The sequence below is a fragment of the Schistosoma haematobium genome, chromosome 1 (assembly GCF_000699445.3).
Source record: "Schistosoma haematobium chromosome 1, whole genome shotgun sequence".
Lineage (NCBI taxonomy): Eukaryota > Metazoa > Platyhelminthes > Trematoda > Strigeidida > Schistosomatidae > Schistosoma > Schistosoma haematobium.
The window spans coordinates 42,327,092-42,350,809 of NC_067196.1; the positions used below are offsets into that span (position 1 = coordinate 42,327,092).

The 23,718-nt window shown below is 35.0% G+C and overlaps 1 protein-coding gene across 1 annotated transcript; it reads left to right on the plus strand.

Annotated features, from left to right (window-relative positions):
* The first annotated feature begins 1,571 nt into the window (after window positions 1-1,571).
* MS3_00009849 (uncharacterized protein) lies at window positions 1,572-21,348 on the plus strand. Its single transcript, XM_051218251.1, has 11 exons — window positions 1,572-2,001; window positions 4,716-5,264; window positions 7,007-7,237; window positions 9,438-9,632; window positions 12,682-12,873; window positions 14,842-15,211; window positions 17,262-17,851; window positions 18,812-19,374; window positions 19,552-19,773; window positions 20,490-20,817; window positions 21,021-21,348. Exons 1-11 carry the CDS (start codon window positions 1,765-1,767, stop codon window positions 21,177-21,179), a joined length of 3,636 nt encoding a protein of 1,211 aa, XP_051074095.1. The 5' UTR covers window positions 1,572-1,764; the 3' UTR covers window positions 21,180-21,348.
* The last annotated feature ends 2,370 nt before the right edge of the window (window positions 21,349-23,718 follow it).

Genomic DNA, 23,718 nt, shown 5'->3' on the forward strand with positions numbered 1-23,718 from the left:
AGATCGACAACCATCCTTGGTCGCAAGCTTTTGATGGGGTCAACCATATATGTCATATCAATAAGCCCAAATGATCAGGTATCAAAACACCTTTAATTCATTGGTTCACTTCACACCTAAGAAGTCGAAATTTAAAGGTCAGTATTAATTTCACTTTCCCTCAGGCTATGTAATGTTCTATTGGAGTCTCCCAGGGTTCAGTACTTGGACCTCTTCTTTTCTTAGGTTACAGAATATAGGTGTCGTCGGATTTATAACTTTTCACTGTTGATGCGGACGTTTGGAGAGAATATTGCAACGAAGAGGATAAACTTGCATTTAAAGAAGAACTGACTCGACTTCAAAGTTGGGCAGACGATAACGGACTTACCTTCGACACTTCGAAGTGTAAAGTAATCCATCTGAGATATCTTACAGACTACGAATAAACTTAGGTGACTCCCAAATGGAGGTACCTCAAGTTGAAAAAGATCTCGGAGTGTTGGTGCTCTTAGATCTGAAGTCTTACGATAACTGCGACAAAAATGCCTTCCGAGGATAACTTGCACCGGTGACCTTGAAGAGCATTTTCGGTCAGTCCGACGGAAGAACGTTCCACAAAATCGTCAGCAGTTTTATTTATCACCATTTAGAGTACAGAAGCACAATATTTCCGTCCTCACTCCAAAATGATAAGGACACACTGGAACGCACCCAACGGCGAGCCGCGATGTTAGTTGGGGACTCGAAGTCAAGCCCTATGAGGAGCGCCTTCAACCCCTGAAACCTTACCCATTAGAGTACAAGCGTTTTAGAGCTGACCTTCTGATAACCTACAACATCCTAAATGCTCCTGGGTATCCCTTTGAACACCTACTTAAGGTTAGTCCCAAAACAAACATTAGGGGTAACACTCTGAATGTGGAGACAACACAGCAGAACTGGCTGTACACACACCATCTATTCCTTAAGAGTAGTCAAGTGTTAAAATTTACTGCCATCTGAGCTAGTGAACATGACTTTAAGAGAAATGTGACATGTTCTTAAGGACTAAGGACAGTGGCTCACTATGATTTACCAACTTCTTCCCTTTTCCTCTTTTATCGTCAATATATCTAGATTCCTACCTGTAGGCACCGGTGATCTACTGCTACCAGATGCAGAAGACTGTCCAGCGGGAGCTTCTTTTATTCCGTTCAGAACCATATGAACCGTTTTATCTATTACTTTTAGGTGGAATGTTGTAACTTAAAATTTCAACTTTGGTATTAATTCACTTTATCAGAGGCATCTCTGTTCACTCCAGTTTCTCTTTATTGTCAAGAAAACGCACTCCTTTGTTTATGAATACGCGTTCGAGTATATAAAAAAGCACTTTTTGGATAACATACGTTTCTATCCAAATACACTAAGTAAGTTTTATCAGGTAACGGGGAAATAGATATTTCCTTGATTACTCATTTACTCATGAACAATAATTCACTGCGTATACTTTACCTTACATGATTAAACTTAATAACTTCTCATATCAATTTACTTATGATGTTTCGAATTGAAGCTCTGGTGTATTTTATTGGTCCTTTATTAAAGTTGCGGCGGGAAATAAAAGTGTTTACGTGTCTTTGAAAGTTAGTTTTGTGTGACTGTATTCACCCACACAAAGCACATGTGTTAGTTTTACCCTTTCAGCAAATAAACACAAAACCCTCTTAAAAAGATGTGCGACTAAATTACAAACTTAGGCCTAGTTATTAATATTTTAAGATTTGTTCTCTTGGCAGCTAAATGGCATCGCCTCTGCCTCCAGTCGATATTGAACAGCAGAACATTATCGATAAATTGGCTGAATTTGTGGCCAGAAATGGGCCAGAATTCGAAGCACTAACAAGTGAAAAACAGAGGGACAACCCAAAGTTCGCATTTCTTCGAGGTGGCCAGTTCCATGAATATTATATGTTTAGAGTTAACGAAGCTCGTAAAATTTGGCAGCAGCAGTATTCAACGAAAAATAAATCGCATCAGGTTGGAGTAATACTTTTTGATAATTTTATACCAGGGTTTATATGGTTTGTAATACATATACATGGTCAGGGGGGTTGTTTTGTATGCGGTAGATTTGTCATTTTCACGAAAGTATCTGTCATAGGATCAGGCTTAAGCATTCGCTTTTTTGCCGGTGCTATATTCTTTGGAATTGTACGTCACTGACAGTTCAGGGTCGACTTTATGTACCGAAACTAAGTAGTTATGGTTAGATAACATATTGTCCACAAAGACCGCTGAACCCAACTTCTGGTTTTTTATTTTCACAACTAATCCCAAAGCATCAAGTCTTCAAAATGGCTCGTAATGTTGACTTGGTTATTTGCTTTTAGCTTGCATATCAAAGAATAATTTGACAGGAACACCAGATAGATTAATACAATTACCAATAAAATTAAAGTTACTAAGTAAATAAATGTGTATTTGTTAGCGTGAAAGGGGTTAAATTCGTTGTATCTATACACAATAACTATTGCGAATTACAGTACTTGAAATTCGAAGGCCAATTCATGTCTCTAAAGCCACGTTCACTCCCTGGTTACACTTTTATTAGACTCCAAACTTTACATCCACTAAGGAGTAAATAAATAGAAGCTTCATAAGGCCATATACAAAAAGTATAATAAGGGGGATTCAGGGGCGAAATATACATGTGATAATGGTTCCTACTTTAACTAAAGGATGGAAAAATTAAAAATGATAGAACAATCAACCGCATTAATAAGTTACTCATTACTTATACCAAAGTGAAGAGTATGTGCATCTCGATAATTGCGTCTAATTGTGGGCCATATTTCTTAAAGTCCTTGTATATGACCCGAGTTTAAGCACCAGAGTTTCAAGATTTCTGTCACCGGCTTCAACCCTACTCTGCCTACTTTGGTTTTAACATTAGTAATATATCTGATCTCCATAGAACGTATCTAAAAACTATGCAATTAAGTCCGGGTTTGTCTTTCGAGCTCTAACGTGTTGTTTAGTTTAATTAATCAATTTTTCGACCATCGACTTTTCATAAACACCAACAGAAATTGTAGGTCCATAATACGGCTCAGATGAACGATCTAATAAATCGGTACTTTCACTCAATCAGTAACTGTATATTTTTGTCCGTTTGGTAGAGTACACTCATCTGTCTTCAATTTAAAGACTTTTCTCTCGTAAACAGTAATTTGGAACACTTTTTCTAGAAATCACACAACGACTATGATTGTCATAGGTCATCCCCAACGATATTAAGGCTTGGTTGTTATGCCCTATTCTTGCCGTCATAGAAGAAATAGGGCATGGTACTAATTTCTACTTGGAAGGTAGTTCTTGCGAACCAGCTGGTCGCCTGAAGGAGTCATAGTTCAGACTGCTAAATAGTAAGATTTCTGACAGCAATATTGAGGCGTTTAACAGCATTGTTTTTAAGGTAATAAATATCGGTTGTGGAAAACTATCAATTAAATTTCTAGCTATATCCATATTAGATTTAACGGTTTATATAAACTCATATGTAGGCAGATAGACCCCAGTGTTTAATTCCACATTAAGTGCCTTACAACAGTTCATATAAAAGCAACAGATAGTAATAGTGAATGACGATTATATTTGTTGAGGGGTAAATAAATTACAGTAATAAATTCTGCAGTCTTGTACTTCGTGTCTTTACAGTTACTGATAAATATAAAGCTAAATAACCAAGGTTTTGTAGTGTGGTGTCGAGTTGCGGTTGACTATGATCACCACTACAAGGTTGCGTACCAGATATCAGAAGGCGATTGGAGGTTGTAGCGAGATATATTTGTCGGCGATCTCTTGGTATTGAAAGAATATCGAGATCGTGCCAAAAGAGTACAAGCGGAGTCACTGAGCAAACGTAAGCGCGTGCAAGGTCTCAATAAACAGAAGGAAGAATGTCTTTAGTACAGTCAAACAAACAAGTACAGTAAAACAATCACTGGTACAATTGGTTATAACAATAATTGTTTCCATTAAACCAATCTCGTTCTCTTGATAAAAGCAGGTCACTATAGTTTAATGGAGAAACACATGTTAAATGATCTAAATAACTTTGTTCTGAAGAGGCGGCTTACGCTAAGTTGCGAGGCGTTAAAAATTTGATTTTCTATTCATCAGGATATTGCATGTATATCAACAGTTTCACTAATAACAACCCATTCGATTCACAGTTTATTTGGGATTATCAGGTCAAACGTTGGTTATGATACTTGCGAATGTATTCTTAGTTCTGAAGTCTGTATGTAAATGTATTTCGATTGTCCCTCGGCTATTGTATGAGTGAATATTCGCCTTTATTAATTAAATTCACACATCCTTCCTGAATGTCTTTTGTACACTTAGTTTGTTTCCTTTATCAGCGACATTTGTATTTTCTGGTCTACTACCGATACCTTTCAGCTACTAAATGATTTTGCTTCATTTTTCAAGTTAATCAAAATTTCTTTTTTCTTCAATGTATATGAATAGGAAACCAATGACCTTAAAGCGTGTGTTCTTAAGAACTTTAACTAATTACGTACCACATTTAATAACACTCTGACGTTATAAATGCATGTATTCGCCGGTAGGGGTGTGGTCATGCGTAATAATAGATCCAGAAAGACCAATTGGTATTTAGTTCCGATTGATTACAATGCCTGTCGTTGTTAGCTTGGCTTAACGGCCTATTCTATCTTTCTGTTAAGATTCTCAATTCCAGATCCAACTGGGTCAATATGAATGAACAATGGGATCAGTATGGTGGAAATCCAGATCATTGGCAGCGTTATAGTTCCGCACCACCAGAGCATTGCGGATGGGGTGGTCCAGATCCATCATGGTATCCAAAGCCACAATGGCCACATTTTCAACAGGGTGTACGAATGCATGGCGGTCAACCTGAATATCCATACCATCCTCCTTCGGAAGCGGCAGATTCTTATCGCCATGGAAATTATAATAATCATCCTCCATATGGTTACCCTGGACACCATGGAGCATTCCCGATTCAGCAGTTTTCGTTTGGACCTGAGACTTATCGTGCACCGAGACCTCATTATGATTACCAAGTTCCTGGTGGTTCTGAACTAGGAGAAGCTGATATCGAACAAAGTGAGAAAAATTTGGCTGCTCAGCATGAGTCGTTGCTTGCTCGTCAAAACGTTGAAATTCTCGAGCTCTTAGACAAAAAGAGAGAGGAAAATGTTAGGAAAACTGGAGAGCAATTGAACATGTCTTGGGAACAGATGAATGAAGTTAGTAACCTATTTCCCGTTTTTATTTGACTTATGGTAGTGCCGAGGTGGGAATCGCATTAATCCTATTATTATTACTATTATTATTATTATCGTAAGTCTGCATAATGTTTTTCGTCTACGTTAAGGAGGCCTAATAATTGTATGAAACTAGTTTCATACATAGAGTCTCGTTTTGTTTCTTTATACATTTGTATGTAGTTAAATCAAACGTATTAACAGAAAAGTCCACAAACATCTCATGATTACTTATTTACATGGCTTGCAAACTAAACTTTAGGAACTAAAGTTTTAGAAAGTGGTGTGGTATAAGTAGGATAAATTATGATTTCCTAACTGCGTACACTATTTATGCTGATATTATTGATTTGTGTGTCGCATATAACACACAAAGACACATCATACCCCAGTAATCAAACTTGGTCAGGGTATCGTTTAGAGGCCCTTGATCACTTCAGCGCTCAAAAATACAAAACCAACGATTGCTACGTTATCATTATTGTGGTCGAATTTCCATGTCATTAGCGGACGTTTAGTGTTTAAAATGCTTGACTTTCAACTATTGGGTTTAAAATTCAAATCCCATCCACCTGCTTTTACTTGGTCAGTTCGTAGTGCTTATGCAAAAAGGTGGTCCAAATCTGCGACTAAAAGACTACTTTGTTGTTGAGTTGGGATTATTTTATTTATTTACTACTGTTTCATCCGCAGATCTCGCAGCAGTTAGATGTAACCTAGTGTACTATAAACCTCGGGGCTTGTGAAAGTAGTTTCTTGGGGCAGATCAATCCTCGTTAGGTGGTAATAGGTAAACGTGTTCTAATAAAAGTAATTCTACTTGGTGACCTAGTAGGGACTATTGTCGTGAGCTTCTATGCATTCATTTACGGATCTGGATTCCAGAATTTCACTCTCCCTCCAGTATATTGATGAATGTTTAGTGCTTCTACCAAATTAGTGGTGTACTTACTTCAAATACGGAATGAAGCTCCAAAATCAGCTACTGATATCTCCTTTATTCGAGAAATGTCACTTTACATGTTCGTCAAAAGCTTCACCTGTATTTTAGGTTGTTTTCCTGATACCCTTTTACTGTCGTTTTTTTAATAGTATCCAATTCTGCGTGTTTATTATAGTGATGAACCGTAAGCGTCCTTCGTGGTGGGTGATATTAGAAAACTACTTTCATTACTCATGTATCTATATGGTTAGTAGTGTCATTTCGTAACACCAACTGCTAGACCAAGCTTCTTAAGTAAATTCCCCCATCACCATCATAGGATAGGTACAAAATGACTTCTTAATTACTTTTCTCCCTTGTTTTATCATGGTACAAATGACCATAAATCTAAGTGTGAATAGTTGAGACAACTGTTATGAGATTACAAATTGTTATAAGTGGATAATCATTAATGTCAATTGTGACAATGTATGTCGAGCGTTCACATTTAATACTATGTAATTTATTTTAATATACATTGGTTCACGTCATGTTTCAATTTAGTTTTAAAATTTCACAAGGAATACGCCATTGAGTAAGTATGATATTACTATGCTCCAGTTTTTAGATGCATACTAGTCAGTTGAGTGTATTATTAAACTGAAACTTGCTAAATCTGAGATTTTTTTAGTAGAATACATCAATATAAGTGGATATTTGGAACATGATAATTAATTTCAAACGAAAATTTATTTATAAATGATGTTTTGATTTGCATTAAATCTGTATATTTTTTGTTTAGATGATCCAACCACTCATTGAAGCCTGTACAAAAGAAAATATATCTAAAGGAAAATCTTGGGTTGTTGACAAAATGTCTGAGTCACCTGAGCTAACTAAGCTAATGTCTGATTATCTAATAACACGTGCAAGTGCTATTAGTGTTACATTTGACTTAAGGCTCCACTTGGTATACTTGTTAAACGACCTACTTCATCATTCTAAACGTCGTGGTGCTCCTGTTCATCTGCAAGTATGTTATTATTAAAAGTTGGAGACAACTTACAGATTTATATTCATTTTGATTAGTCCTAAAAGATTCTGTTATCACTGTGAAATGTTATTTACACACTCAAATTTACTTAACAATAATGTTTAGCTTACTATGGTTTACACTATCAGTCAGTCAGTCAGTCAGTCAGTCTAAGTAATTCTAATTACAATAAATTTATCGTATCATACGATGTAACATTCAATTGACTTGGTTATTTTAGAACGTACAATAATGTTGGATTTTCTTAGTTATTATAAATCGACAGACAGAAAGCTAAATATCAGAATACATCGAATAGTTGAGAATAAAGGATACCAAACAAAAAATATCGTCGTTACTAATGTTAAGCCACATCACCGTAACATCAAGCCAACAGCAGTTTATTCTTTTGCGGACCTCATAAGAAAGGTGTAAATTATTGCTTACTATTAGAGTAGATAGTTACTTGAGGAATTAGTGCTATTTTACCCATTTATCACACTGAAAGGTTTCAATTACTTACGGAATGACGCCAATATGAACGCTGTTTATTATCCGTATATCATTTCTGGTTTTTTTTTCACAATAGATTGTGCGAAATATTTACGTATGTCAACTTCTCTGTGCTTTTGTTCCTAGGGAATTATTGTAACACTAAAATGTCCTCTCTACGACTAATTAGCTTTAAATTATTTTCTAAGATTCCAATTCAAATCTGTAGATTATCACCCATTAACAGTTGGTTCACAGGTTCTGTAATTCTTGTTTATACATTTCGGAGACTGATAACTTATTTGATTACAGTATTATGATAGTAAAAGTTTAAGTTATTCTTATTACTCACGTGCCTAAAGTACATATCCGGGTTTCCGATGATGTTTAACCTACTGATATCTGAAATAGCTTCATATCTAATAGCTTATATGATGGGTTCGCTAGTGTCATAGTTGGAAAATCGCTCGTCAGCACTGTTATAACTGGAAAAATGACCTTGTTACCACAGTTGTAACTGGATAGTCAACTGTTATATCTGAAGAGCCGTCACTGTTATGTACGTATCGAGTCCATTGAGTCCTCAGTCTTACTGCTTTTACTTAATAGTCGAGAACCACTACAATTTCTGGATCCTATTGCTTATACCGGGAAACGAGGACCACTGCAATTCCCACAACCCAGAGTGAGAACACGAAAGGTTGGTGAAATGAAGGTTTGTTGACTCCTCCAGAATAAGTCTCCAAATAAGTCCCAAGATCACACCATCCTTAGATTAAAATTTAGTCATTTATGTACTAAGTTTTTCACCCAATGTTATATACAGTATGTTTGAAATACATGATTCATATTGCAGCGGCTAAGATTGGTGTTCTGGACTCAACAAGCAGGGCTAGGTAGGGAGAAGGACCGATAAAGACTCTAAACTACTCGTACGGGTTTATGCGTCATAGGTCTGGTCGACAATTCACTATTCTCTAATTGGCAGTATCATTACGTTATATGTTAATAGAGCACAAGGCTACAAGTTATAACACAATAATATCACATGGGAGGGGGAAATACTTAAGATTACTGTAAAAACACAATAAATACAGTTCACTTGAGTTAATACAGTGAATAAAATTGTCACACTTGTCATATAGAACAGACTTTGTACAGATTTAATACGAAAAGATATTGACGCAAATTATGTCATCTCATCCTGTTTTATCAAATGTATAATAACTATTTCCTAGTCGGATCTTGAAAAGTTGGTTAAATATGACTCCTTAATATCTACGTACATGGTTGATACTGTTGAGAAATAGCAGATATGGCGTGAGATATGTTCGCCCTTTTGAAATCGATTTATTTGATTGGTTAGTTATCAAACTATACTGAAAAAGATATTCGTTGATCTCTCATATGAATTTCGTATTTACATAAGATCTTTGTTCTATGAAAGACTTATTTTTTATAGATAGATAAACCAGAGCGGTCACTCCTAGGTAAAGTGCTCGATTTCCAAACATTGTTGCAAGTTCCAACTTAATTCGACTTAATGAAGTATAAATGTCAGGGTAGTATCACTAGTTTTCATACAATGTTTGTAACTTAAATTTAGATAATAAATATTCTCTTAGCTTCTGAGTTGCACTATGTTGTGGCAATGAATTTAACTCATAAATATATTCAATACACACTTTATTTCGATATTTATCTACAGGAAGCTTTACACGAAACAGTGCCGGTAATTTTCTGCCTAGCGACTGAGATTGCAGATGATGAACAAAGAGCCAAAATTAATCGTGTTTTAAGCTTGTGGGAAACCAACTCTTATTTGCCAGTCGAAGTTTTGGTAAAGATGCGACCTCCAGAATCAGGTAAATTCTTAGCAGAATGGAAAGAAAGTCAGTCAAAGGTCAGTGAGTTTAGTATTTTTGTGTTCCGCAAAATTTCATCTTTTTCTATAGAACAGTATGATCTTTTCGTAATTTTCGAACACTAGGATATTTTAATCTACTGAAGACTTAAGTGTTTTGTAATTGAAACTCATTTTCTAAGTGTGTCGAGAGTTAAATTGACACCATAACTGATACAATAGAGTATGTCGATCCAGAGAAATTAGTCCTTCTGGAATATTTTTTCCTCCTAACCACCAAACTCCGTTAGTATTTTGTTTATCACATGCTGGGGTGTTTACCTTATAAATGCCTAGTTTACTAGTAGGGAAGTCTGTTCCACCGTCTTGTTCATGTTGTGTTATTTAATGTCTTATAGCATAATTCACGAATTCGTAGAGTGAAAATAAAGTTTATATTGATGGTGTAGTGATATTTGTCTCTGCATTATCGGCGGAAGGAAAGTTTTAAAAAGTTGAGGACGATAGTAACATGTTGGTTTATCGAACGGAAAAAGAAGTATTGAAGTTCCTTCATAAGATAACTTCCAATTCCATGGTTCCATTTCAGGATACTGTCTCATCATGCTAGTTGTTTAATAACCGGTAAATATACCGGCTGGATCTTTTGAATCTCAATGGTGTGTGACTGCCTTCTAAGCCTAACGACTTAGGAGTCGTAGTCGAAAAACAGTAGTAACTAGAGTGATAGATACTGAACTTTATTAAGCATTTATGCTTCAGGAAACCAAGTCTGTCATAAAGCTATTACTTTCGTTACTATCTTAATGTTGCTCATCGTTTTCTCTGCTCTATCCATAGCGTCAGTCCTTGAAGTCATTAACTTCTAGTCTGAGCCATGTTGGTAGATGCAGACTACTTGGTTGGAGTCTGCGTGACTATCGTAACCAATGGTTGGAGACTCTGTGTGACATGGCTCAGAATAGATCACAGTGGCGTAGGTGTATTCACTTTTTGTCTTCCCTTAAATCGTGAGATTAAAACTACTTTATACTTTTCTTTCTAATTCTTTCCTCCTGTACTATATCCTTATACACAATATTTCTCTTATACATTACTACCTTTGAATTAACTAATTCTATGAATCCGGTGTCCATCTTGCTGTGCTAATGAGGTATGGCAACTTGGACCGATGCATATATGTGCCTGGTCCTACGTTGTAGCTGACTGACTGACTAACTCTATCCAATAGTTTACTGTGGTTTGGACTCAACTATTATGAAGACGTCTCATTTCACCCTTACAGTTCTGGGATATGCACCAGTTCATAGATTATTTCATGCATTCAGAATCAGACTGTCAGTCGATGTAGATGATTAGTGAGTAGTATCTAATATGTATTAGCTCATTATATAACTATACAAGTTTTAAAAGGGTTAATTAGGAGCAACACATAAATGACTCGACTGCTACTGACTGACTGACTCTGACTCGACTGGTAGTGTTCGAGTAAAGAGCCTTCACAAGGTTTATGTACTTCTGAGGTACACCTTTCAATGACAGAAACTGCCACAGAACCTCTCGGTCTACAGAGTCAAATGCTGCCTTTAAGTCAAGTAAGACCACCATTGTCAGACCCCGATAAGCATGCCTGTGTCCTGGAACCTGACGAATGTTGAATATTACTCTTTTGGTAACAATTATTTCCCTTTATCACTTTACTTAATATTTAGTTTGAGTTTCTCATTGAATAGAAAGTATTCTACCTGTACTAAAGACCAAAATCATAGTTCCTCTCATCATCCGACAATTGATAATGCTAGTTTTTTTCAGATGACTTTAATTATTAAGTGAATTTATTTTCTAATGTATGATTTGCGTAAGTGAAGCAAGTTCTTTTTTCCAAATTAGTTCTGTAATAAATAACGTCCCCTTATCCATTAAATGTGAATCAGATCTGTTACTGATTCTGCAAGTAGATTTTGGTTTCTAGCTATTAATATTACCTAAATATACCACAGTAACCTTTTTCATTCAGTTTCAATGTTGATTACTTCTTAGTGTGATCAACCAAGTGCAACATAAAATGATCGTTATTGTTAATGATGAGATGTTGATATAGATAATAATAATTACAATATATTTAAAAGCTCACTCATTTTACGGTTAATCGCTGATGAAAACACCTAGCTAACACTACTCTTTTTCTGTGTATAATGCTGTATTCTGCTGTTCTATATTGTTGTGTGCGGTTGAATAATACTAACAATTAACCCTTATTTAACTTATGGACTGTTTGATCAAAATATTCTATTCGAACTGTCATTCTCTCATTAAGTATTCATTGAAGGTATTGTGGTTTTGCCTAAAACTGAAATAGGAAAGTTTAGCATTTTTTTATGTCAAATATTTAGACAGGGTATTTCTTACCGTCGACATAGTCTTTAAACAAATAACTTTAAAAAACAACAAACTATTAGACCTAGACAAAAGAGAAACTGAACCCTTTCGTCATGCATATAATCACCGTGTTGACGAAGGAAAAGGCTAATTATTTGAATTTCATCTAATGTTTTCTTACTGTATTTTATACATATCAGCTACTCGAATCATTCAATCAATTGTTATTTACATGCTTAAGCACATATCATTTAGTATTCTTTGTATTTTCATTACTACGAGGCTTTTTGTGTCTTTTCTTCACAAAACTCATCTTAAGCTTTCGTGTAGAGAACCCACTAATAAGTACTTCATTTTACCAAGTTTTCTTGTGGTGTCATAAATATTAAATAATTGAGTTGAAGCCCAATACCTTTGTAGTAAATGATTTAATAGCTAAATTAATAGACATTTATAAAACCAATCAATGAAAAGTATGAGACTAGTGAAAGAAAACTAAGTGTTAAAATAATCTAACTGTTATCATTTATTATGTTTGTGGGGACGATACATTGATATGCACAACTTTATCTGTCAGTTGCTATTACACATTACTATTGTATAAGATAATATCCGGTAGATTACGGAGCCCAAAATGGATATTTTTAAGAGTATGGTTTATTTTCTTTCAAGCTGTTCATGTTTGCCTGTTTGTTTGTTTTTTCTTCAGCCGTTTGAAAGTGAAATAGACAAAATAAAAGCAAATATTATGAATCAATACACTAGTCTTGAGCGACAACATCAAGAGTTTGCAGATCATGTACTACGACAGTTAGCTTCGTCACATTCCGATAAGTCTGATGAAGCATCTATCTCTGATAATCATCATTCCCAATATGGATCATCTCATCATCCTATGCAGGTTTGTTCACATTAGCACTATGTATTGTACTTTATCATATATGTCCATGTATGTGTACAAAACATTAGGATTAGTACTAGAGGCGAGCAGGAAGTATTTGTGCATGTGGACAATACTTAACAGCCGTTTATACTACAATTGTAGTTCCTGCAAAAAGATTTAAGTGAAATAGTTTGTTAGGCTTCGAAGTGGTCTGGGACTCCGGACAAAAAGCACTGTCAAATATAATGACATTGACGTTGATTTCGAAGTATTACTTGTAAAGCAGAATTAATTGTTGCTTCAACTACTTATGTTTGTGTGTTTGATGAGGTTTTTGTTAATGTTAGACTTGCTCATATCACTTTTCGAGGAAAAATACATGTAAACCTTTCCAAAACATTTATAAAATATGCAACATATAAATAATAATAATAATAGATATTTCTCAAACATTTGTTAACATAGACTGTACCTATTATATATTAGATTGAAAGGATTAATTCTGTTCATGGTCTTGCAAAAAAATTTATGCTACCCAGTTGTTATATAATGTTGTTTGTACTTATTATTCTCTTCCCTGGTATTGTAACTAGTGAATCTATTATTTTAGTGTCCAAATCATGCTTTTTTTGCAGCTGAATAAAATCTGTCTATAATCATCATATTACATACCATCTAATTTGATGGTTGGTCTTTTATTTATTGTGGTGAATAAATAAATTATTCATTTGATTTAGACATTTTTTTCTACATACTAGATCTTCCATGTTCTACTTCAATGTGTAACCTATGATTTAGAGCACCCTATTTTACAAATTGATTTCGTATAAAATAAAATTTATTTTTATCCTAGTATTTTTTATTTATAGTGGCATAAAAGTTGATTCATTCCTAATGAATTAGGAGTATGTATAGACAAATTATATTCGTTCTACAATCATGTTCCTTTCTCTAAACGTTAATTAGAAGAATGTCTGTCGGTAGTACTGTGTAGATACTCAACTGTCAAATTTTTTCTAAGTAATTTGAGGTTATTACTCCTTAAAGAACAAATATAGTTCAGTTTCGTACTCATAAATACTGTGATCTCTCATATTTGAGCAGCGTTTTTTTACCTTGCTACCCCAAACTGATTACAATCATTTTAGATATTGTTCATTAATAGTAACTTGAAATATCTGGAATATGCCTTTAATAAACCATTTTATACTTAATGTTTTTTACGCTTTACATATTTTAATCTAAGTAGTTTGTAAGATATAGTCTATAGATGATGTTGTCTTTAGTGTTGTTATGTATGTGTGTTCTTTTGATTGATTATGCTAACGATTTTATGCATCATTTATGAACAGAGAAGTACCTTTATGAACTATTATTCTCGGTAAAACTTATAAGAAATAAAGATAGGTCAGAATTGTTTAATCCACCCTACTGGTCTCTTATCACGTTATTTGGAAATTTTCAGTCACCTTCAATTAAAGTATTCTACAAAGCTGAGCATATTTATATACAGTGTTCAGTTGTTTGACTAATTAAGTTGTTGCAACTTCAAAGTTATCCTAATTATGACTTTTAATTTGATGTTTTTGAAATGTGTAGAGCTGTAGCTTAGTATTTGATTTCTAACCATCAGTTTGCAAAAGCTGACTTGATTAGGTTTTGCTCGCTTCCCCCAAAATGAGTCTAATTCTTAATCTGTTTTAGAAAAATCCTAAAAGCAATTCCTCGTTTACGTTTATTTCTGTCAGATACTTTTTATTGTCATTTAACATTGCTAACGGTTTGCTGTGAATTCACTAGTGAAACATGACCTGTCAGTTTTATTTTAATTAAGTTTAGTAAGTTAGTCACGTTTAGAGTAACTTTGTACTTATTGGTGAGTTTTAAATAATCACTGATCGGTCCACTCCTCAGTTGACTTAAATATTCAGATAGGAGAATATTTATCATTTAATTGTTAACGCACTCAATACCTCTTGCTTCCAGAATGTTGATCCAAACTTTACGTACTGGGGTCCACCACCACAGACTACTGGAGGATTCGATATGCTTCCACAGGATATGATGAGCGGGTCAGATCCAAGAGATATGCAACGTCGAATGCCTGGTTATCCCCCACCTTCACAAATGTCAGGGTATACAGGACCTGGTGGTGGTGGGGCAAGTTATCCTCCTCAAATGGGTTGGCCACCTGGGCAGCATGATTCTGCAAAATGGAATCAATCTGTACCTAATTACAACTCTCAACCTGGACACAAAAATTTTGGTGGTCATGAGTTAAGCAGCAATGTATATATTGAAGGTGAAGAACCAGAAGATGAACAATCTGTGTATCCTAATTCGTCTTATGAATGCGGTAAATTCATTATTAATTTGTGTTTAGTTAGTTCTAGTCACAATCAGTATTTTGTTTTATTTAAATGTTACTTCTGTATATATTTAATAGTTAGTAGCTTTTATACTACCGTCAGGAATAACTTTAAGTATTACCTGGAAGGTGTATATTATAGATTTGTCAAAGGCTGTAACTTTGGCCTATAACCTATCCTTCTGTCATATCATAGTTCTACTATTAAATCTGACTTTTGGTCGTTCTTCAATAAATCGATTCTCCTTGTATAGTCTTTGGAACTGCGTGGTATGTACTTGGCAAAGATGAACCAAACTGTTTTCAAAAAGTGATAGCAAGCTTTATCGTTCTATCTTTAATGGTTGTTTCAAGATTTAACTCCAACCACTTCAACAGAAGCTTAACCAGCTATTCGCAGCTTTGATTTCAGCTATTTTCGGTATGAGATAAAGGCACTGATTTTTAATTCATATCAAGCTATATAATTCCTCTCGTTTTTCGTTCTCTAAATATCGGAATTGAATTATTGAGATGATTACTGTTCTTCACTTGTGATAAGTGTTGGGAGAGTCCCGGAAATATACCTCGTCACAATCTCCGGAGGCCCAGAAATGCCAGGAAATCTTCAGAGAAACATCTAGAAAATGGAGAGTCACGTGCTAGAGTGTTGATTGGATGTTTGCCCATACTACTACTATATTTATTATGGTCTCGAGAACTCCTAGAAGCTCTAGGTTGTGTGTAATTCTGCAAAGGCCATCGTTTTTCTGTTCATAAACTGACCTCAGAGTAAAGCTGTTGCTCGCGGTTCGCGCTTGCTCTAGTGTTTCAACTGACTTGTAGAAGTAGTCGGGGATAACCGAACAGGATAGGAAGACAGTTTAAGTGTGTCGGTAGCAAGACTTATCGATAAGTACTGGCTGGTAAAGAAATGCTTTTCTACCTCCAGCGTATCGAAAAATGGGGGAGGAATTAAAAAGGATATCTAATTTTCACGTTGACCGTCCATCTTCAGGAAGCTACTCGCTCCTATTCAGGCGAGGTATTAGGAAAGTGCTAAATATATAATCTAGTGGCTTAGTTATATTTTCTGAAGGATTTTAACGTATTGATTGCTTAGATTGTGTACACACATTAAATTATTGGTTGGTTGTTAATTCTATTCATCCAAATTTATTTGTTGGCCGAACATTTAAAATGATATATTTCATTATTTTGGATGTCGTTTTAATCACTGGTTGATGCATAAATAAATCCTCACGTAACATTCTTACTTTCTTTATTCCACTGACCCATTTCAGTTTTGTTCCACTCAATAAGTAGCATAAAAGACTTGTTTTTCGGCCAATAGTGAACAACCATACCAGTAGTAGCTATCAACAATTTAAGTATGATATAACAAGCCAATATTTTATTTATGAAAATCCCCGCTCTTAACCACTGAATGATGACATTCTTTAACATTCTCAATTCTTTTTATGTAGTTGAGCGAAATACATGACAGAAAATAAAAGACGAGATTGTATTTGAAGTAAACAATAATATATACACGTATGTATAGCACGAAATATAAGTGAATAGACTTGGTTTCTTTTATACTGTCTCGGTCTGTTCATTCAGTTACAATATTCATCTAAGGAGTTGATTCTCGATTTGTTTATAAGATAAGGAAATAAAAGACAAGTTAGTTACATAGTATATATATATATATATATTTCATTGGAGATACTTCAAATTGATGTCTTTGAATTTTTTCATGGGTTCTTATTTCTTTATAATCTATTACGAAAGTGCAAAATCTGTTTCTTGATTAGTAACCCATTAACTATCTTATTGAATATACTTCAAATTTGTCTCATGCAAATTATCTTAAAGAAGAAATGTTAGCTTTCATCTGACTAAATTTCATTTTATCCTTAATTATTATAAAGGTATATACCACATACATTATGTGCTATGTACATATTGCTATATATATATATATATATATATATATATATATATATATATATATATATATATATATATATATATATATATTCTTTTCCTTTTATAGGATCTTATGGAGGTTATTATAATCATAACAATAACGATTATCGACAGTATGAAGACTCTTCTCATGGTGTTCGAAATACACGAGACAATCAAAATAATCGTGATGAGAAACCTCGAACATTTCGCGGTAGTCGTCCTTCACGATTTTCCTCTGCTCCATCTCATCCTGAGACAGGTAATGAAAAGAAAATTGATCGTAGTGATACTGGAAAAAATACTGTCAGTATGGAACAGCAACACATAACACCTAAGACTGATCTAGAAATGCCGAAAAATTCAGAAAATTCTATGATACCGGTTGTTGAATCTTATGACATAAATCAAAAATTCCCCGCTTGGCAATTACCTGCAGGATTAGTACATCCATTAATTCGATTAAAAGATTTTGATTTTACTCCACTGAATGAAAACAATTTGCAATTATTACCTCCAACAACACCGTCTGAACGTTTGCTTATGGCATTGGAGAATTTCTACATGCCACCCACCCCAGATAAACCACGTGACGGCGAAGGTTGGGAACACATGGCTCTTCATGAATTTTATACGAAAAAAGAACGCGCTCGTCCTTCTGAGCATAAAGAAAACGATGTTAGTCAAATTTTTTGTAACTTGGAAATTTCGCTTAAAATGTTTTGTAATTAGATGTTTCCAATTTTAATATTTACTTATTTATTAGTTTGAATAATTACCACTTGAGGAAAATATAGAGGTGACTATCCTTTTGCACTTAATAGATTTTCCCCAAACGCTTATTTAAATAAAAAAACATTCTTTTCAACAAATTCACATCAATTTCTATGATTATGAATTTAAATTAACGTTCAAAAGGGAATAACTAAGTTTGGGACAAAATACATCAAATAAATTAATTTTATATCTCATATTATAGTCTAACTACCTTTTGCTTCAAAATTCAATTTATAAAAACATAGTGTTAATATTGAATTTTGTTCTATATTCTTAAGACAAACTTTTTCCTTTAATTTTTACCCAAAGAATTTTCAGCTGTAATTACACTTTTGTGTGTACTTGTGTTGTGTACTATTGAAGCCACTCGTTTATTCATGGCTCAATTGCTTTCTTTTAGATTAAATCACAAACTCATAACAATACAATCAATTAAATAATATTTTCAGAAATTATGGATTAGTAAAATATTTCTGACATTTTTATCATTCATATTAATCAGTTTATCGTTTCCACTTGAATAGTTTATATCACATTGACCAATATTATTGTTTGTTCGGATGAGTTTAAAGAATTATTGGATTTAATTAGTAAATAATGCATTGATAATTTTTATTAAACAGTTTGTAGTCGATTTTCAATCTTTTAGCAAGGTATCAAAAATCAACATTTATCTAATGGCAAAAGGTAGATTGAAACATTCTATCTTTAGTTGTAAAGATAAGCTGTTACGTTCAATATGGTTTGTATATTTTGTGCTATTAATTTATATAGTCTCGTTCTTCTGGGTCGTTCATAAAGTAAATGTGCTATACCTTCTAGCACTTAATATATGTATTGTTCTTTATTTCATTTGTATAGAGAGACAACACATCTACCAGCAAAGCAAAGTCAAATCGACGCCGTCAGCATAGTGGAGGTAGTTATGCAAGTAGTCATTCAGAATATGATTTCACAAATGAATTAGTTCCAGACCTTCAACGTGACATAGTGGTTGACGTTGAAAAGCCGTTTTCACGTGACAATTCAGATAAGGAAGGTCCCCTTGGGCCATCACAATTAGCATATATAACATCTTATCCCAAACTTGCAGTTGGTCAACCTCTCAGAACTGGCCTTGAAGCACTGACCTTGGCCCCTCCTCCTATGCAGTGTATGCAAGGACAGCTAACACATAATTATAGTGCTTATAAAACAGCTGGTATGCAACCGGGTATTCCCATACCTGTCCCTCCGTTACCAGGTTTACTAGGTGCCATTCCACCTGGACCAAGTGGATTCCCTAATACAAGCTTTCTACAATTTCCTCCTCCGGTCAATCAGCCACCACCAACCCTTCCACTGCCTCAAGGTTTGATTCAAAGGCCCCCACCAGGATTTTCTGTTGACCGTTTTGAATCTCGTGGGTCGCGATCTCGTTCTAGGTTTGTGCTAAATTTTAAAAGTTTCTGATATATATCTTATAGAGAACTGTTAGATATAATGCCTATATAATTCATTATATCAAATCGCTTTCAGTAGGTTACAATAAGTATACTTTATTTACTGAAGATTATTTAATTATTCCTTACACAGTTTGCTTCGAAATTCATCTTTTACAGATCTGATTCACGTTCAAAGTCTCATTCTCATTCTGCGGATTCACGTTCTCGTGACTTTCGTTCTCGTTCACGATCACAATCTAGATCTCATAGTTCTCAAAGTAGATCTCAGTCACGCTCTGATTCTCGTGATTCTCGTTCCAAATCTGTGTCACCTAATAATGATGATGAAACTGGTAGCAACCAGTCACGTGGCCTTTCAAGAGATCGAAGACGTAACAGGTTAGTTGTGCTTGCATTTCATACCTGATTTCCCTATGCTTCCTTCGTATGCTCAAAGTATTAGTAGTATACATTCTTACTTTTCCTTCATGTCTTTCTGATCTTTATGCCAATGTAAATTGTAGTATAAGAAGCTTGGTGTATTCTGTTGTTAGGCATACTTTTTTTTCGATATTATGGTTGTCTATTCAGTTAGTTGGTGTCTAAATTATTAGCATATGATAAATTACGCTTTCCGTAATTAAAGACATTTGGTAGTATTACTGTACAATTCGGTTGTATTTAGCTTGTATGTAGTCTTTAAAAATATCGGGCGAAATAACAACGAAAGACAAGGTAGACAATTGGGAGAATACAATTTACATTTCTAGGAATATGGATTTTAACCTCAGAGCTTGGTTTCGGTAGATGGAATTAATAGGACGAAACGGCCGTCCAGTGCTTCCAGGTTTTCCATGGTGGTCTAGCTTCAATTGGCTTATGATTAAAATTAAGAAATTAAAATAACAGGATCTTGGGAGGTATTTTCAGAAAAATGCATATTTATGTACAGCGAATCTATTTTGTTATAAAACTCACTATTTTTCATAATTTCCGTAGTAATTTAGGTGTGAACAATCATTTACTAGATGTAAAAAGGGCCATACGAGCTAAACAGTTAATTCTTCATTGCTTAATATCGCTTATACTTCAAATTACTTTTTTTTCTTTTTCAGATCACGTTCACGAAGCTCAGGTTCACCGTTTGCTCGATTCACTTCAGCTCCTGGACCTGGTGGTTTAGGAGCAGCCGGTGGAGGCGGTAGCGGTGGGAATATAAATGCTGCTCGTGCTGCTGCAATAGCAGCTGCGGTTTCCATAGCTAATTCAATCAACGCACAATCTGGCTGGTCCAATAACAATGTTAGTAATAGTAACAATACTAGTAATAATATACCCACTAACGCATTTAACAACCAAGGCTTTAGCGGGCCTGGTCTTTTACCAGGTGGTCCGTACGCAGACACCAATAGAATAACCTACTATGGCGGCGGATTTCAACCTGTGAGTCAATTATATTATTGATAGTATAATGTAGTTTCTGACTGATGTTTTTATAAATCCGAAGGGTGTAGAGCAAAACTGCATGTCTAGTTACTATAAGTTTATTAAATCACTTATAGATAATTTATGAATAATTTTTGAAAAAAGCTTACGAATGAACCCATATAAATATACATATATATATATATATATATATATTTCAGAACCAGGGACAACACAATCGTGGCGGTGGTGTTGGCGGCGGCGGTTCACGTGGTGGTTACAATTCCAATAATTTACCAGGGCGAGGAGGCGGTAATATGCGATACCATGGGTCGGACGATCGCTTTTATCCACCTCCACGCGATCACCAACGTCGATAAAAATGCTTTACTTGTTCATGAGATATTTTCGAATTATACTCTTTGACTTTTGCATTGTTTCTATTAATGAATATCATTCATGTGACTGTAAATTCAAACAATCTAAATACAACTATATATTGTTTGTTATGAGTCGTTCTTTCTGTTTTCCGGTCAGTGAGAATAAAGTTGCTATTCAACGTAATGTTAAATACCATGAGAATGGTTATAATATACTGTTTGTATGAAGTTCTAATATATAACGAGCAGCTAATGTTTTGCATAATCTTATTTCATACTGAAAGAGTTTAACCAATAGTGAAAGGTTATTTTTACCATAACATGTTTTAATATGCGAGTATATGTCTAGTTGGTTAGCATTATATTGTTGTTGAGTTTTAAATGAGATCATGAACCGATCATTATTAGATCACCATTGAAAACCTGGACGTATTAGACGACCGTGTCGTCCTATGCTGTCCAATGCTTCCAAGTTTCCAATGGTGGTCTAATATTGATCAGTTCATGATTTCAACTATAGCATCATATTGTTGAATTCACAACGGTCATTGCTAAAAATTTGTCAGGTTGATAAATCCAATACTTCACCATTCTACAGATGTAATATTAATATCAAGCAGCAACTTTATCATTGATGCACTCAACTTTTAATCAGTACGTCACAGGTTCACAGTAGGTCATACATACTTGTGTTTTTCAACAATCTGGCTAATATCACTGGTTGTTACATAAATTGTATAACTCAAAGCCATTTATATCAACCTGTACTATGTAAACAAGTTATATCATCATTTTTATCTCATTATTACTTAAGGTGCAACGACTACCGATTAGAGCTATGATGAAAAGATTTAGGATCTGGATTGGTAAAAATAGACGACTTTACAATAATTCTATTATTTTCTTAGGGTCCCTAAAACACTAAACTTGTATTCACTTTCCTTCTATTTATGTTATCTTGAGATGTTTTGTTCCTGTTTTTTATTTTGGGTCATTTTAGCAGCACAAACTTTACTACGCCTGTTACCTTTCGTGGATGAGCATAGGCCGCCCATTAGCATTCTCCATCCAACTCTGTCATGGGCAATCCTTTTTATTACTTTTTATTTGCTATTCATACTTTTGATATCTGCTTCCGATTCCCGAGGCAGTGTGTTCTTTAGTCGTCCTCCTCTCCTTAATCCTTCAGGATTCCAAGTTGGGGCTTGCCTCATGATGCAGTTTGGTGATTTCCTCAATTTGTGTCCTATTCACTTCCAACGTCTTTTCCAAATTTCCTCCTCATATGACATCTGGTTTGTTCTCTCTCAAAGTAGACTGTTGCTGCTGGTATCCGGTCAACGGACGTTGAATATCTTACGTAGACAATGGTTTACAAATACTTGTACATTTCGGATTATGGTTGTAGTAGTTCTTCAAGTTTCAGCTCCGTTAAATAGTATTGTCTTGACGTCCGTATTGAAGATTTTGACTTTGATATTGGTTGACAGTTGTTTTGAGTCTCAGATGTTCTTCAGTAGTTGGAATGCTAGCTTTGCTTTGTCAATCCTTGCCTTCACTTTTGCACCAGATCTTCCCTGTTTATCTATGACGCTGTCCAGGTACATGAAAGTTTCCACCTCTTTCAGTGCTTCTCCATCGAGTTTGATTGGAGTTGTGCTCTCTGTGTTATCTTTGAGGAGCTTGCATTTTCCCTTCAGTATGCTGAGGCCTACTACTTCAGAGGCTGCTACTACGCTGGCTGTCTCCACCTGGATTTGTTGATGTGTATGAGATAGATGAGCTAGCTCATCTGTGAGCACCCTTGTTTTGCACTGATCCTCATTTGCAATGCGTCTGCCAGTTGTCCTCAATGCACCACTTTGCAGTGTAGTCCGTTGTATGGATTCCAGATAATGATGACGATTTTCTCAGCTAGTCACTCCATAGTTTCGAGGAAGGTTCCATAATTTTCTATCTACACTGTCAAATGATTTTTCATAATTAAGGAAATTGATGTATAGTGACGAATTCCATTCAATTGATTGTTCAACGATGATCCGTAGCGTCGCGATTCGGTCTGTGCACGACCGATCCTTACGGAATCCGATCTAATGATCTCGAAGTTGGGCGCCCACTGAGTTTTTAATCTGGTTCATCAACACTTTGTTGAAAACGTTTCCTGGCACTGATAGTAGTGTGATGCCTCTACAGCTAAGTTATCAAACTGTTCGGATCTCCCTTCATTTGTATCTTGATTAGATAACTTTCTTTACAGTCTGTCGGCACTTGTTCTTCCTCCCGAATCTTCCTGATTAGAGTGTGAAGCATGTTTGCAGTTACTTTTGTGTTTAACTTCAGTGCTCCAGCTGGTATATTGTCAGGTCCTGCTGCTTTCCTGCTCTTGATTTGTCTGTTGGCCATCCTGGTTGCTTCGATTGTTGGTGGAGTGACATCGATAGGAAGATGTGCGCTGCTTCAATGTCCGGTGGGTTCAGCGGGTCTTATCAAGAGTTCTTCAAAGTGCACTACCCACCGATTCCTCTATTCTTGAGTCTCA